General features: G+C 55.3%; 1 protein-coding gene across 4 annotated transcripts in view; it reads left to right on the top strand.

Annotated features, from left to right (window-relative positions):
- The window catches only part of OGDH (oxoglutarate dehydrogenase), a 39793-nt gene that overhangs the window by 6445 nt on the left and 18488 nt on the right, over nucleotides 1-14860 (top strand). For 3 of the 4 annotated variants that reach the window (XM_059655970.1, XM_059655972.1, XM_059655969.1), the window contains exons 2-4: nucleotides 2105-2353; nucleotides 10835-11026; nucleotides 12145-12235. In XM_059655970.1, the coding sequence (XP_059511953.1) occupies nucleotides 2132-2353; nucleotides 10835-11026; nucleotides 12145-12235 (505 nt within the window). In that variant the 5' untranslated portion in view covers nucleotides 2105-2131. Of the gene's footprint in view, nucleotides 1-2104; nucleotides 2354-10834; nucleotides 11027-12144; nucleotides 12236-12358; nucleotides 12462-14860 lie in introns of all 4 variants that reach the window. The other variant, XM_059655971.1, reaches the window with a different exon arrangement.

The raw sequence follows: 14860 nt of genomic DNA, 5'->3' as shown, positions 1-14860 counted from the left end.
TGTTTGAGTATGTGAGTGTCTCCCCAAGTGATGAGCTCTTCTTGATGCGGACTCTGAGATTGGAGGGACAGGCTGATCGACCAAACCCGAATGTAAGCTGCGTGTCTGCTCCTGGGTTCCTCAGGTTGTGGGGAGAACAGCTATCCCGACCCCCAGTCATCTGAAAGGCAGTCTGCTCTCCTGGGTGCTGTGCTGGCACCATGGAGTCCTGTCAGACTCGGGACTGTGGCGAGCCGGAATCCTGGCTTACCTCCATCTCACTGTGGACCGTGTTGGGAAGAGCACATTTGTGATGGTCGCACAGCACCTGTCCATGGGCTCATTGCAGCAGCTGGGTAGTGGCAGAGGGGATGCCACTGTGTTCCGGGAGAAAAACCCACTCCCGTGTGGTCCAGGTGCCTCGATAAGGATGATATTGGAGGAACACACTGACGTTTTCCTCTGGACCTGAGTACAAACAAACCAACAGCATTGAAAGCAGCCAGGGTGGTGTCTGCCGTGGCCCTCCGGGTCCTCAGTGGCCCTTTGTCTGCCGTAAACTTGTTCGTGGGAGGCATTGGAGCGCAGTGGGTGCAGGGAGAACTACTGCAGTACCTTGAAACTTTTGACTTTTAAGATTTAAAAAAAAAAAAAACGGGTTAAGATTGCATTCTGTAGCAATATCCAAAATACGTTGCTTGTTCGTCTTTAATTTTTAAGGAGCAGGCTTTTGTTCCTCATTTCGTTTGTTTTTAAAGCACCTGTCCTACTTTCCCCTTTGCTGACTGGTCTTCTCTGAGCAGCGGAGTGCCCCAATGCCCATCTGTGTCCCTTGTGTGTCCTCTGATTGCATTTGGGCCAAGAGGGAGGGTCCTCATGGACAGTATAAAGCAGCAGCCGCCAGCCGGTGGTCCGTGAGGTCCGAAAGGCTGGCGACCGCTGGGGTAAAGGACAGTTCATAAGCATTTGTTTCTGGTCATTCTTAACATGTCTCAGAGCTTGGATTTCCTTCAGGTACGTGTGGAGGTGGGGTGATTTCAACTTCACAGCCAGGTGCTTTGAGGCAAATTCCTGAGCACCTTGCCTAAGCCATGTGCCCAGGCAGAGAGCTGTGGTCACCCCAGGTGCCCCTCCCCTCCTGAGGCCCCTTTTGCTGACTGGAAGTCGCCTGGTCCCTTCCTGACAGGGTCCCCCAAAGCCCAGGTTCCTCATGTTCTCCTGGAAGGGTTGGGTGGAATGGGGACTTGGCAGTCAGAAAGCATGAGCTTGGTGCCTGGCTCTGCCCTTAATGACCCAGGGACCTTGGGGGGAAACTTGAGCTGAACTCCAGAAAGCCGATCTGCAAAACGACGGGGGTGTGTAGGGTTTGCGAACAGTCCTGACATGTGAGGGTGCTGCCCAGGGTGCATGGGCATAGACATTTGTGTAAGTGCTTTCCTCCTGAACCTCTGGGCCCCGGTATCTGTCCCGCCTCAGAGGTTCCTGCTCAGCCCCTGTGTCCTTCACACCTTTCCACTCGCTGCCTTCCCTCCTCCTGACTCCTCCGTGTGGGGTGCGCCTGGGCAGAGTGAGTCCTCCGGGGAGTTGTGCCTCTCAAGCGCCTAGTGCTTTCTATGTGATGTTTTTTAAATATTTTTTTTCCTGCTCAAATATAAATTATTTGAGAAACATTTCCCCTAATTTCTCTATATTCTCCAGAATATAGGGAGTCCAGTAGGTACTCCGTAGTTTCTGGGTAAAGGAGAAAATATCTTCCTTATTTTGCAGTTAATCCAAATCTAACCAGCAATCAATCAATCCTTGTTGTCTTTCCTAGAATTGTTTTATGCAACGTATACACTTAGAGATGTTACACTTAGAGACGTTTCATGTTTACAGTATGTGATAGTTTGTATCCCTGAAATGAAACGTCCGCTTGTGAGTGAAGACCTGGCCCTGCAGCTGTGGAGCGGCCTGACCCTCGAGGCCGGGGTGGGTCACTCTATGCTCTGCTGTGCGCTCTGAGCTGGAGCAGGGGCCCTGCCACCTGTGCATTTGGACGCTCTCCTCCGGCCAGAGCCTGCGAGTACCCTCCCAGTAGCTTTGTCTGCTAAAATGCTCTTTCTGCTTTTTCTTCTTTGTGCAGGCAGTGGTGAGAACCTTCAGAGCAAGGATGTTTCACTTACGGACTTGTGCCACGAAGTTGAGGCCCTTGACGGCCTCACAGACTGTTAAGACATTTTCCCAGAACAGACCAGCAGCCGCTCGGACGTTTGGGCAGATCCGGTGCTACACTGCCCCCGTGGCTGCGGAGCCCTTTCTGAGCGGGACTAGCTCCAACTACGTGGAGGAGATGTACTATGCCTGGCTGGAGAACCCCAAGAGTGTTCACAAGGTAAGGCTCGCAGGAGCGGGTCCTTGTGTTTTTGGAGTCGCGGCCGATGGCGGCTGGCCACCCAGGTAAGTGTCCTGAGGAGCCCTCAGGCAGGAAGGCAGGCAGCACCCAGGAGCCCCAGCGACCCGCGTGCTCTGTGGCCACCCAGGCCCCCAGGAACCACCTTCTCTGGAGGGCGACCCCCCCACTGTTGTGCTCACTCTCTGGAACAGACCGCATCACTGCAAGGATCTCCGCAAGGATCTCCGCAAGGATCACCGCAAGGATGCACAGGCACCACTTCTGGAATCTCGGCAGGGACGCTGCAGAAGAGAAGCCGCGGAAGGATGACCGCAGGACGCTCCTCGTCCCAGGGTCCCGAACACCTTGAATCATCTCGTGTGATTTCTGTGCCTTTCACATTCAGATCATTATGCTCACGGTTTCCTCCTGTCCTGGGACTCCCTGTGCCACCTGTAAGGCATGTCCTCCTTAGTGCCTCTCCTCACGATTTGCTGGGTATGGGGCACACTTAGTGGCGGAATTCCTTTTTCTCTGTTTTACATACATATATGTGTGTGTGTGTGTGTGTATACACACACACACACACATATATGTAATGGATTTCCGAGAGGAGGGGAGAGGGAGGGAGAGTTAGAAACATCAATGATGAGAATCATCCATCGGCCACCTCTTGCACACCCCACACCAGGGATTGAGCCCACAACTCAGGCATGTTCCCTGACCAGGATCGAACTATGATTGCCTTGTTCATAGGTCGATGCTTAACCACTGAGCCACGCCAGTTGGGCATAGCAGAATTTCTTAACAGCATTTGACCAGTGGAAATTTGTGGGTTTTGATGACCGTTTCATGGTTTTCGGGTCAGGCAGTGGCCCAGTGCAGGAGCTGGAGGGCAGGTTCCCAAGCTGCTCAGGCTCCCCGGGCCTGGTGCCAGGTGTGGGGATGTGTTCAGTGCCGGCTGACGTCATTACTCTTTGTTGTTGTTGTTGTTGTTGTTAATCCTCACCCGAGGATATTTTTCCATTGATTTTTAAAAAATATATTTTTAATGATTTCAGAGAGGAAGGGAGAGAGAGAGAGAAACATTTGTGATGAGAGAGAATCATTGATGGGCTGCCTCCTGCACACCCACTACTGGGGATCGAGCCTGCAACCCAGGCATGTGCCCTTGACCGGAATTGAACCCGGCACCTTCCAGTTTGCAGGCCAGCACTCTATCCACTAAGCCAAACCGGCTAGGGTTTTCCATTGATTTTTAGAGAGAGTGGAGGGGAGGGGAAGAAACAGAATGAGAAACATCAATGTGAGAGAGACACATCAATGGTTGCCTCCTGCACGTGCCTCAACAGGTGCTGGGGGTCGAGCCTGCAGCTGAGAGACATGCCCTTGACCAGAATTGAACCTGAAACCTTTCAGTCCATGGGCCAACGCTCTAACCACTGAGCAACTGGCCAGGGCATGACGTCATCACTCTTGATTGCTCGTTTCCTTCCTTGTGAATCTTGAGTCCCTAGAATAAGCTCTATGTTAACAACATTTAAGACTTGGTATATTTGTGTGATTGCGGGAGCCACCAGCCCTGTCTCACCAGAGTGCCTCCTCTTTGTCTGAACCTCATGGCATTTAGCTGGGCCCTTCCTGTTTCCAGGGCCACCAGAGCCAGTGGGGCCTGGTTCCCAGGAGGCGCTCTGGGCCTTCCCCAGGCTGGAAAGGTGGACCTGGAAGGAAGTGCTGAGAAGACGCCCTGCTGGGGGTGGAAACCAGAGGTCTCCGAGGACAGGTGCCGTAAGCTTGTCTCTGGAGTAAACTTAGCCAGGCCGTCACCTTGTGCTCAGGCTGGTCCCTGGCCTTCCTTTTCCCAAGTAGGACCCCTTGTGGAGCCAGCCAGGCCTTCTTATCTTAGAGTTGAATGCACATGAGGCTCACCTGTGATGAAGGGGTGCTGGAGAGGGGACGGGTGGTTGCTGGGCAGCCATCATAGTCCTTCCTCTGAGAGTGATGGGCTCCACCTTTGGTCTCGGGCAGAGACCAGGGTGTGTCTTGCACTCTCAGCATGTCCGATAGGGCAGAGCTGAGGCAGCTTTTCTTTGCTGACCTTGGAGTTGGCGGGTGCTTTGCTTGCACACCTGGAGAGGAGATAGACTGTTTGGAGATGTTCTTTCGTGAGCTACCTGTGGTTTAAAAACAACGGCATTGCTCTAATCGAGCACAAATCCACTTGGTTTCCGTAACAGGAATACTGAAGCAGAACCCTTAATTTTAACTGCTTTCATGGTAGCAAGTCAGGCAGACCCCAACCCCAGTGCCTCCCAGACATAGTGGGGGTGTGTGTGCTCTGAGCAGGCTCTCGGTGCAGCCCTGCCATCCTCAGCTGGGGGTTGCTTGAGCAAGGCCCTGCGTTGGGTGGGGTCTGAAGGCCAACAACACTCTGTCCTGCGTGCTGTCCTTTGAGACACTTAGTTCTGAAGCAGGTTCTGTGGGGGGCAGTCGACCGTCAGCCTCCGCGTGTGGGCATGGTGTACAGACAGGGCAGTCTGTTTTCACGAAGGGTGCAGGCCCAGCAATTGGCGCAGAGAGGACACGTGAGGAGGGTTTAGAGGCCACCCAGAGCAGCCTTTACCTGCAGGGCAGTGCTGTGAACCGACCGTGTGCACGGGAACCTGGTGCCGGGACACCAGGCAGAGTTTGCCGCATTTTCTGACCCGGAAGAGCCCCTGTGCAGAGTGGCTGGGGAGACGGGCTCCTGTCGGCCAGCGAGAGTCCTGGTGACTGTCCATTCATTGGACTGAACTGGCCAAACCCTTGTTTTAAGATGGCCATGCATCTGTTTTCCTTGGTGGCTTGGTGCCCTGCATTTCTTGTCTGTAGCAGTTAAGAAGCTCTGTTAGTGCCCTGGCCGGTTTGGCTCAGTGTTGGGAGCACTGGCCCATAGACCAAGGTTCCCAGGTCCAATTCCAGTCAAGTGCACATACTGTGGTTGTGGCTTGATTCCCAGCCCTGATTGGGGCACATGCAGAAGGCCACCAATCCGATGTGTCTCTCTCACATCTGTTTCTCTCCCCCACTTTCTTCCACTTGCTCTAAAAATCAATGGAAACATATCCTTGGGTGAGGATTAACCAAAAAATTAAAAAGCTCTGTTAGTACCAGAACTTTCCATGGTTGCCTGTGTCATGTTCGTGCCTGAAATGGATCAGTCATTAGTTTATTACTGTGCCATGGCCTTTGAACCTGGGGTTCGGTCCATTCCAGGGGGTCCATAGGTGATTGGGTGTGTTGATGGGCAGTGGAGCATATTCCCATCTAAGGTGGAGACAGCAGGGGTGGCATTGGGCCAGAAGAAATGGCTCAGTCAGCCCAGAACCCAGAGTCCTAGACTTTGGCAGCTGAAGTAAGCATTAGTAATCCAGGGTTAAGTTCTAATCAACTTCTTGTCCCTACGGGTGCTTTTTAAAGTGTCAGGAGCTGTGCAGGTATAGGGCGTCCTGTGTGGCTGTGCTCCTAACTTCCATAGGGAAAGGGCGAGGCACAGAGAGCCCAGGTGACTTCCCTGGCTTTGCCCAGTCTGCAGGGGAGAGAACAGGGACTCGGGCCCCAGACCTGGGGCAGGCAGGCCTGTTATGGTGGCTCCGCCGTGTGTGTGGCCCTGATAGGTAACACACTTGTGCTGACTGACGTGTTCAACACACAGTGGGACCTTTGAGACAAAGGAGGGACCCCGTGTCTCAAATGGCACGGGGAGCACGGGGAGCGTTTGCCTCTCTCCAACCCTGAAGCCTCTGGGAACCGTCTCTGGTGTCGCTCACAGCCAGGAGCTTGGTGCTGAGACCAAGTCCTTTTTGCCTCACTGAACCGCTCATGCCTACGTCCCTGGTTCGTAGTCCACAGCTGCCGAGGCCAGCACCTCTCTGAGGTGGGGTGGAGCCTTGAATGCTGGGCGTCCCAGGCTCATACATCTGACACCATTCACAGCACTGCACCAGACTCCCCCCGGTACCCCCTTCACACCCTCCTGACACCCCGTCAGCCCGTGAATTAACGCCGCGGGTGTGTGGAGCACGTACTGTGCATCGGACTGGCTTCCTCAGGACGTTGCCGAGGAAGAGGGACGTGGCTGCAGGGGCCGCTGTGGAGGCTTGTGGGGAGCAGAGGGACAGCAGCCTGTGAAGGCAGAGCTTCGTGGACTCCCCTTAAATGCCTTAGTCACATAAAATGAAAGAATTCTGGGTTCGTTTCAGCTAGACTGTTACCCTTGTTTACACTTGAAATCGATCATGTTTTGGTTAGTCATTTCGGCAACAAGCTGATGGCCTTAAACCCACTTGGGGGGGGGCTGCAGGCCCACACCTCCAAGGACAAGCTGTCTCTCCTGCCTGTGAGCTGCCCCGCCCTCCCTCAGCCCTGCCAGGCGCAGATAAGGTGCACCGAGATCGTTCCCACTGCCTGGCCTCCCAACCTGTCTGCCAGGGCAGCCACGCGGCCTCCTAGTGGCCTGCGACCATCCCTCCTCGGGCTCCTCGCAGCCAGCTCCCTCCATGCATTGTCCTGCTGGCATCTGCTGTGAAATGACACTCCTTCGTCTGTCCTGCTGCTCCCGAGAGTGAGAAGCGCATCGCAGACTCCTGCCCGGAGCTCCGCGCCCGCTGCAGAGGCAGCCTCGGGTTTGTGGAGTGCCCCCTCTGAGTAACCATGCTCACCTTTGCACGTGTCTGGGGAGACGCGTCCGGTGCGACCACGTCGCTGGAGCTTACGGTCCTGCTGGATGGAACAGCTGGCTTTCGGGGCAGTGCCTTCCCTCCCCCTGCCCGGGTGGGCAGAGAACTGAGTGTCTGGATCTGGCTGTTGGTCCGTCCAAGGCCTGGCGGGGGACGGCTTCCTGAATTAGTTGTGGAACAGGCAGGCACAGGTGGGGGGCTCTGACCGCAGTGCCTGGGGACCTAGACTCAGCGTGGCAGGCGAGCAGCTAAATCTGCCTGTGTCGCAGGCGGAGGAGCACCACCGGCCCGGCCCTGTGGGACACGGGCCCAGGTCTGGCCTTGATTTTACCCATTGTAAGTTGTAGTGCACAGGTTTTGCCAAGTGCATGCCATCAAAACCCAAATGTGAACACCTTTCAGTCGTGGTGGGAGGGGCCTGCTGTTGGGGTTGTCTCTTGGTCTGAGGGCTGGGCGGGTGGGGCACACCTGAGTGCTGGTGCCCACACCTGCTGCCTAGAACGTGTGAGGAAGGGCCTGGTGTGTGTGTGGTGGGGTGAGTGATGGGGAGGTGGAAGTGCATCCTGTGGGCCAGCACTGCAGCCCCTCTCTGCCGCTGTCCTCTGCCGGTCAGAAGAAGGTTCCAGGAGGGAGGCCCATGGCGCCGGCCCCTCCCAGGGCTGGGCTGCCGGGAGTTTCTTGGGCCTGCTGCCCAAGCTCCAGGAAGTTGGAAATGTTTGGGGTCCAGTGCGTCTGCTTTGTGTGTCCTTGTAATGCACCAGGCAGGGGCCAGGCCCGGGCTTTCCCTGCCCTGGGCAGTGGACACTGAGGCGGCCTCTCCTTTCTCACAGGAGCAAGTCGGTTTCCATCGCTGGTGGGCACAGGGCCTCTCGCCCGCAGTGGAGCAGGGTCCAGCGGAGTGTGGGTGGGAGCAGCCTGTTGGCAGGTTGGGAGAATGGTATTGGATTCCGAGTCCTGCCCAGGGGCAGAGAGGGCCACGGCCAGGGCGTGTGCAGGTCTGTGCCGCTGGCGTGTGGCTGGTGCCAGGCGAGGACCATCAGCTGACACACTGCCTGTCAACCAGAGCAGGGAACACGGCGAGACCTCAAATAGTGAGATTTGTTAAAACATTTAAAGTTGCTGTTAACATGTTAACACACTTTTATTACGGTAAGCGCTCTGGTTTTCTGTACACTCCCCATGTTGTACAGTGTCACCCAGTAGTTTGATGTTCTGGAAACTCCCCTGGACACAGGTTCAGCACAAGACCCTGCTCGCCACAGCGGGTTTCTGGTGGGATTGGCGGCGCAGGCAGTGTCTCGGGACTTGAACCTGGGCCCGCACGGCACTGGGAGGCTGCCGGTGGACCTCCCGCTGGGGGCAAGCGCAGGCCTGCTGGCCGTTCTCTCCAGGTTCTCCCAGGCGTCTAATCCGTTTACTGACAAAGAACTTAGAAATTGGACGTGTCTGGCAGAGAAGAAAAACAGTGTTTACCAGGTGAACCAGTTAATGTGGATTTTTTTCAATAGATGGAGTTACACATATGTTGATAAATACACGATTTGGTATGTATGCTATTTTGTTGTATTGACAGCAAGCTTCAAAACTTCATATGTCAAATTTTCTGAAGGTGTTAACGTCATAGATATTTTTATGCTTAAAAATGTTGAATTTCGTGCCAAAAAAAAAAAATTGCAGGAAGTTTTAATTCATTACTTTATTTTGAAGAAAAGTGCTGCTGACAGTTATTATATACTTCGGGAAGCTTATGGTGAACATGCTCCATCTCAAGATACTTGTGAACGCTGGTTTAAACGCTTTAAAAGGGATGATTTCAATGTGAAAGACAAGGAACATCCAGGTCAACCAAAAAAGTTTGGTGACCAACAGTGACAAGCATTATTGGATGAAGATGCGTGTCAAACTCAAAAACACCTTGCAGTGCCCTAACCAATTTGGCTCAGTGGGTAGAGCGTCGGCCTGCGGACTGAAGGGTCCTGGGTTCGATTCCAGCCAAGGGCATGTACCTTGGTTGCAGGCACATCCCCAGTAGGGGGTGTGCAGGAGGCAGCTGGTCGATGTTTCTCTCTCATCGATGTTTCTAACTATCCTTCTCCCTTCCTCTCTGTAAAAAATCAATAAAATATATTAAAAAAACAACTTGCAGAAAGATTAAACGTTGCTCAGCAAACAATTTCCGATCATTTACAAGCAATGGGAAAGATTTTAAAGGAAGGAAAATGGGTGCCACATCAACTGAACCAAAGACAAATGGAAAACTGAAAAGTCATCAGTGAAATGTTGCTTCAACGGCACAAAAGAAAGTCTTTTTTGCATCGAATTGTGACTGGTGATGAAAAGTGGATTTATTTTGAGAATCCCAAACGCACAAATTCATGGGTTGATCCAGGTCAACCATCAACGTTGGCTGCAAGGCCAAACCGCTTCAGAAAGAAGACAATGCTCTGCGTTTGGTGGGATCAGGAAGGTGTGGCGTATTATGAGCTTCTAAAACCAGGTGAAACCATTAAAACTGACCGCTACTGACAACAAATAATCAATTTGAACCAGGCTTTGATCATAAAATGACCAGAATGGGTCAGAAGACATGGCAAAGTAATTTCGCTTCATAATCACCATCACACACTTTAAAACCAGTTAAAGACACGTTAAAAGATCTTGCCTGGGAAGTATGAACCCACCCGCCGTATTCACCAGACCTGGCTCCCTCAGATGACCACTTGTTCCGATCAATGGCACACGCACTTTCTGAGCAGCATTTCAACACGTACGAAGAAGTGGAAAATTGGGTCTCTGAATGGTCTGCCTTAAAACAAGAAGAGTTCCATTGGGGCGGTCTCCACAAGTTACCTGAAAGATGGGGGAAATGTGTAGCTAGTGATGGACATTACTTTGAACAAAGCACTTTTGATGTTTTTCTTGAAATTACTGTGTTTTCTTTGATTACAAAATCTGAATTATTAACCGGTACACCTGGTACATGTCTCTGACCTTCTTGGTTTTAGTAGTTGGAGCTTTTTTTGCAATGGAATTAAGTGTTGGTTTCTCTTCTGATCTCTGAAATATTTTAAGATTCAACATCTTTGTATGAGATGAATAAACTATTAAGAGTCCATGGTATCTATGTGAATTAGATTGAATCATTTAAACGTGAAATAGCCAAGAACAGTAGGAAGAGAAATAATGTGTTAGTTTGATTAGCACAGAGGAAGTGGAAACAGAGTAACCCCAGTTAGGTTCCTAGTGCACGCAGGCGTGTGCTGGCTGCTGCCCTCTGCATGGTGCGGTCTTTACCACACACCTATGCGCGCAGATTTCTCTCCCTCCCACTCAGCCCTGAGCCCCGGTGCTAGGTGCCTGGCAGGATCTCAGGGCTCAAACTAATTCCTCCCTCTGCACATTCCTGAGCCCTGAGCCCTGAAGGGCCCTCCTGAAGTACAGACGACAGTTTCTCTAGGGCCAGCCCTGGGCTGCCCCTTGCACAAGGGCCTGCTGTATGTCGGGGGTGAGGGCTCAAGTGAGGCCTGAGCCCTGGGGGCTGTGTGAAGGACAGGAGGTCGGGGACAGACAGGCAGGCAGGAAGGGCAGCCAGAGGGCATCTGCCCCATTGATGTGGGGCATCCTGAGGGGCCAGGGGAGCAGCTGATCAGAGCAGGACATTGCCCGGCCAGGATGTGGCCTGCCCGCCAAGAACAGTTCTTTTTTGGCTGGAAAGGAGGGCGAGGCCCCCATGGAATGACACGTGTGTTCCTTCTCTCTTCAGTCATGGGACATTTTTTTCCGAAACACCAATGCCGGGGCGCCTCCAGGCACTGCCTACCAGAGCCCGCTGCCCCTGAGCATGGGCGCCCTGTCTGCCGCGGCCCGAGCACAGCCCCTGGTGGGCACCCAGACCAACGTGGACAAGCTGGTGGAGGACCACCTGGCGGTGCAGTCTCTCATCAGGGCCTACCAGGTAAGGTGGCGCCCGCTGGCCTCCCGGGGATGTGACATTGCCCTCCACTCCCGCCAGCACTGGGCCTGTCCCTGCCTTGGGGTCCAGGGGCGCAGAAATGAAAAAGGTGAGGAGAGGAGCCGGGACAGTCTCATCCTTGGAGCAGATCCTCTGCTATCTTTAGTGCCTGCCCTGGAAAGAGCTCTTCGTTTATTTCCATAGGTTGGCAAGAAAGATTGGTGGGCAGGGAAACAGTGCTAGGCGCAGGAAGTGCCCGTGACCGGGAGCACTGTGCTGTCCCTGTGCCAGCTGCTAGCACCCAAATGCGAGAGGGGGAAATGAACCTGTAGGGTTTGGGACAGGCAGGCGGGGCGCTCCAGTGGGCGTCAGCCACTGGAAGGGGCCTGGTACCAGGCCTTTCCCAGGTTAGCTGCCTGGTCGGGGAGCAGTCCTGGGGAGCAGAGGTCTCGGGCAACCCCCGGGACCCAGACTCCTGCTGCCTCCCGTCACTGCAGTGCATGCAGGGCATCGGCGTCCTCTGCCCCCGGTGCCAGGACAGGTGCCGGGGAAGGTGGCAAGCGGGGTTCTCTCCAAGGAGGGGAAGCTGCAGGGACCTGTGGGAGGCGCGTGCACTCGGCCTCAGCAACGGGCTGCCCGTGGGGCCCGCTGTCCATCCCGTCGTGCCAGGGAGGCCCTGGTGACGTGCCCCATGTTTCAGGGGACGGACTCGGGGGAGTTTCTGTGCTGTTTTAGGCAGTCAGGTCAGAGGGGACGTCCCGTGAAGCTGCCCTTTGTCTGACTCGGTGCCCTGACCTCCAGCTCACACTGCCTGCCCAGCGCTGCGCCCCTGCTTCCTCGCAGGCCTTTTCCTGCTCGGAGTTGAGCTGGAGTCACATTGGGGTGATGTCCCCAGAGCCCACCTCCGTCTGTCCCAGGGAAGCGGTCCTTTCCGCCTCCCACACTCCTCCCAGCCCGTTTCCCCTTTGTAGATGCGCCTCGGTGCCCGGCAGAGGGGACACCCCCTGTTCCGAGGCCGGTGGAACTAGTCGGGTTCATTGTTCTCGGGAGATTTGACCACATGTGACTTTTACCCCACAGCCCGGGACCTGCTTAACCACTGCTTGTGTTATTACTTCCAGGTCAGGGGTCACCACATTGCAAAACTTGATCCTCTCGGAATTAGTTGTGTAAATTTTGATGATGCTCCAGTAACTGTTTCTTCAAACGTGGGTGAGGATTGATCTGTAAATACTAATTTTAATGTAATTTTACTTTTTTTTACCCCTTCCCTCTTTTTTTTCCTCCTGTCCTTTTGTGTGTGTCCCTCCCTCCCCATCACTGGCCCTTTCATAGATACGAGGGCACCATGTAGCACAGCTGGACCCCCTGGGAATTTTGGATGCCGATCTGGACTCCTCCGTGCCCGCTGACATTGTCTCATCCACAGACAAACTTGGTGAGGGTCTGGGAGTGGCCAGTGCTGCTGCTTAGCTCCCGGGTGCTGGCCCGGGAGGCCAGACGCCCCGACGGGAGGGAAGACTCTTAAGTTTCCTTTGTTCTGATCACTTGACATTACGGTCATGCAGCCTTAGTGCTGGGCAAGTTGTGTTCATCCCAGCTTCTCAGATGGTATGAGCTCCATTGTCTGAGTCTCAAGTTAGAAAGTAAAATTTGGGGCAGAAAAGGCTTGAGATGCAGGGAAAAGGATGGCCCGCCTGTGCAGGCCGCTCAGAAGATGCTCAGACGCTCTTCTGGCGCCTGGCAGACCCGGTGCAGGGCCGCCACGCGGAACAAGGCCTGCGCAACCTACCGTCGCCTCACACTGTCCAGCACGCGGGGCCTGCCTCTGCCGGGCGAGTCTCAAAACAGGCTGTGCAACTGGGGTCTCGATTCTTAACGGCCAGTGATCACACTGAGGAAACTTCGGAAGGCGCCCGGTGCCCAGGGCGGCGCGAGGCGCATGGCCATGGTCACGCGCACCCGAGTGCTGCGCAGGGCGTGGCTGGGCTCCCCCTGCAGCTGCTTCCTGAGCTAATCTGCTCGCCGGCTCCGTGCTGCTAACCTGCTCAGGAAATTACGGTGTGACTAATTCTGAAACGGCGGGTGTCCCGGAAACACTGTGCATGCTAATGAGACTGACAATGACACCTGCCTGTGCTGCTCCGCGAGGGGGCCCAGCGCTCCTCTGAGGAAGGGTGGCTAGTGTTACCGGGAGGTCAGGCAGCAGCCAGGTAAGGAAGATGCAGACCGCAGGGCTCAGTGTGGCGGATCACGCAGGCCTCCCCTGCTCTGGCCCGGCTCTGGAGGAGGGAAACTGTCCTGCGCGTGCGAGTAGGGCAGGGCAGGACAGGGTAGATGGCCCGTGTGGAGCCCTGCAACTTTTTGGTGGTGACAGCTTTGTGCTTCCAGAAGTGGGCTTCTCTGGGCGTCCCCAGGACACGGAGCCCCGCTCCTCCCCTCTGCACGTGGCCCTGCAGCTCCCAGGCCTGACACCTCTGTGCTGAGCCCTCCCAGAAGAGGACTCATGTCCCCGGCACAGCCTTCAGGCAGAGGAGGGCATCCCTGGGTCCCCATTTCTTGTCATCAGAACAGACCTTTTCAGTGGTTCTCAGCTCATCAGAGCTGCCTGGGCCCTGGAGCATTCCTCTGTCCCTCTGGACACTGGGCAGGTGGGAGGGAGCCATGCATGGCCATCGTCACAGGAGGAGCCTGGGATGGAGAGAGGCCGGGCCTGGGGCCTGCAGCTCCTGGGCACAGCCGCATTGGGCACAGGCGGCCTGCTCTTCCAGGCCGTTGGGCCTCGCTTTCCGTCCCCTCTGGAGCAGGGTCCCTGGCGGCACCTCACACTGAGGGTGACTGTGGAAACCGGGGACATGGGCCCCACAGCGCCCTGAGCTATTATTGAAGGGAGAGAGGCTGCCTCTGCTGGCCAGGAGCTCTCAGAACCATCCAGTCGGGGATTCTCCCCCCCTCCCCCTTTGTAAAAGGAATTTGAAATAATTTGACACAAGTTGTGATAAGTTTTTTCTTTAGCTATAAAAATGGAAAGTAGCGTAAACCCAGTATGTGATGTGTGAGCCTGTGGGAAAGTTAGTGTTGAGCTGTCGCCCTTGGTGTGTGCAGGTCAGGAACCGGTGGTCCAGCCCAACCACCCAGTCCATGGGCCTGGACAGCCCCACGGGTGCTTTCGCCGTGTCGCCCGACCTCAGGCCTGGCTGCTGGGTGCCTGTCCCCTCCTCTGCCAGTTTGTTTCAGGATTAGCTGAGCTCAGACAGCCGGGCCTGGCTCCCGAGGCCGTGAGCGGGCGTGGTTGGCAGAGTCTGGGTAGGAGCTGCTGGTGTCTGGTGGAGGCAGGTTCAGAAGCTGAGTGATGGAGCCCAGGTCCCTCGGTGCCGGGGCCAGGCCTGGGCTCCCCAGGTGACGGGGACGTAGTGTCACTGCAGGAGTGTGGGTCTGCAGGAGCAGCGGCTGCTGGTGTCCTCGGTCACTGTCAGGCCTCGCGGGGCTCCTCATTCTCTGTGGAAACGGTGGCTCGGGCGCCACGCCCCACGTGGCAGAGCACAGTCTGCTGGCGAGGACGTGGTGGGTGAAGACAGCGAGCAGGGCACTGTCCCCGCAGGATTTCTCAAAGTGGAGCATGACTTCTCCCGCCTGGTTCTTGACCTTCCCTGACCAGCGTGGAGACGGCTGGGAAGTGCTGGCCGGGAAGTGCTCTGGCCCCTGAGGGCAGGTGGAGAGGTGGCTGGGCAGCGTCGCCTGGGGCTCCCAGAAAGACATCAGGACCCATCGGCAGCACTTACGTGGGCGGGCGCAGCACGTGGCGTGGAGGTGGGGCTTGCGTCACTAATGCCAGTG

This window comes from Myotis daubentonii, chromosome 10, assembly GCF_963259705.1.
Source record: "Myotis daubentonii chromosome 10, mMyoDau2.1, whole genome shotgun sequence".
NCBI classification, from domain to species: Eukaryota; Metazoa; Chordata; class Mammalia; order Chiroptera; family Vespertilionidae; genus Myotis; species Myotis daubentonii.
Note: the sequence above shows the minus strand (reverse complement) of the source record. Positions and strands in the feature narration are given on the sequence as shown.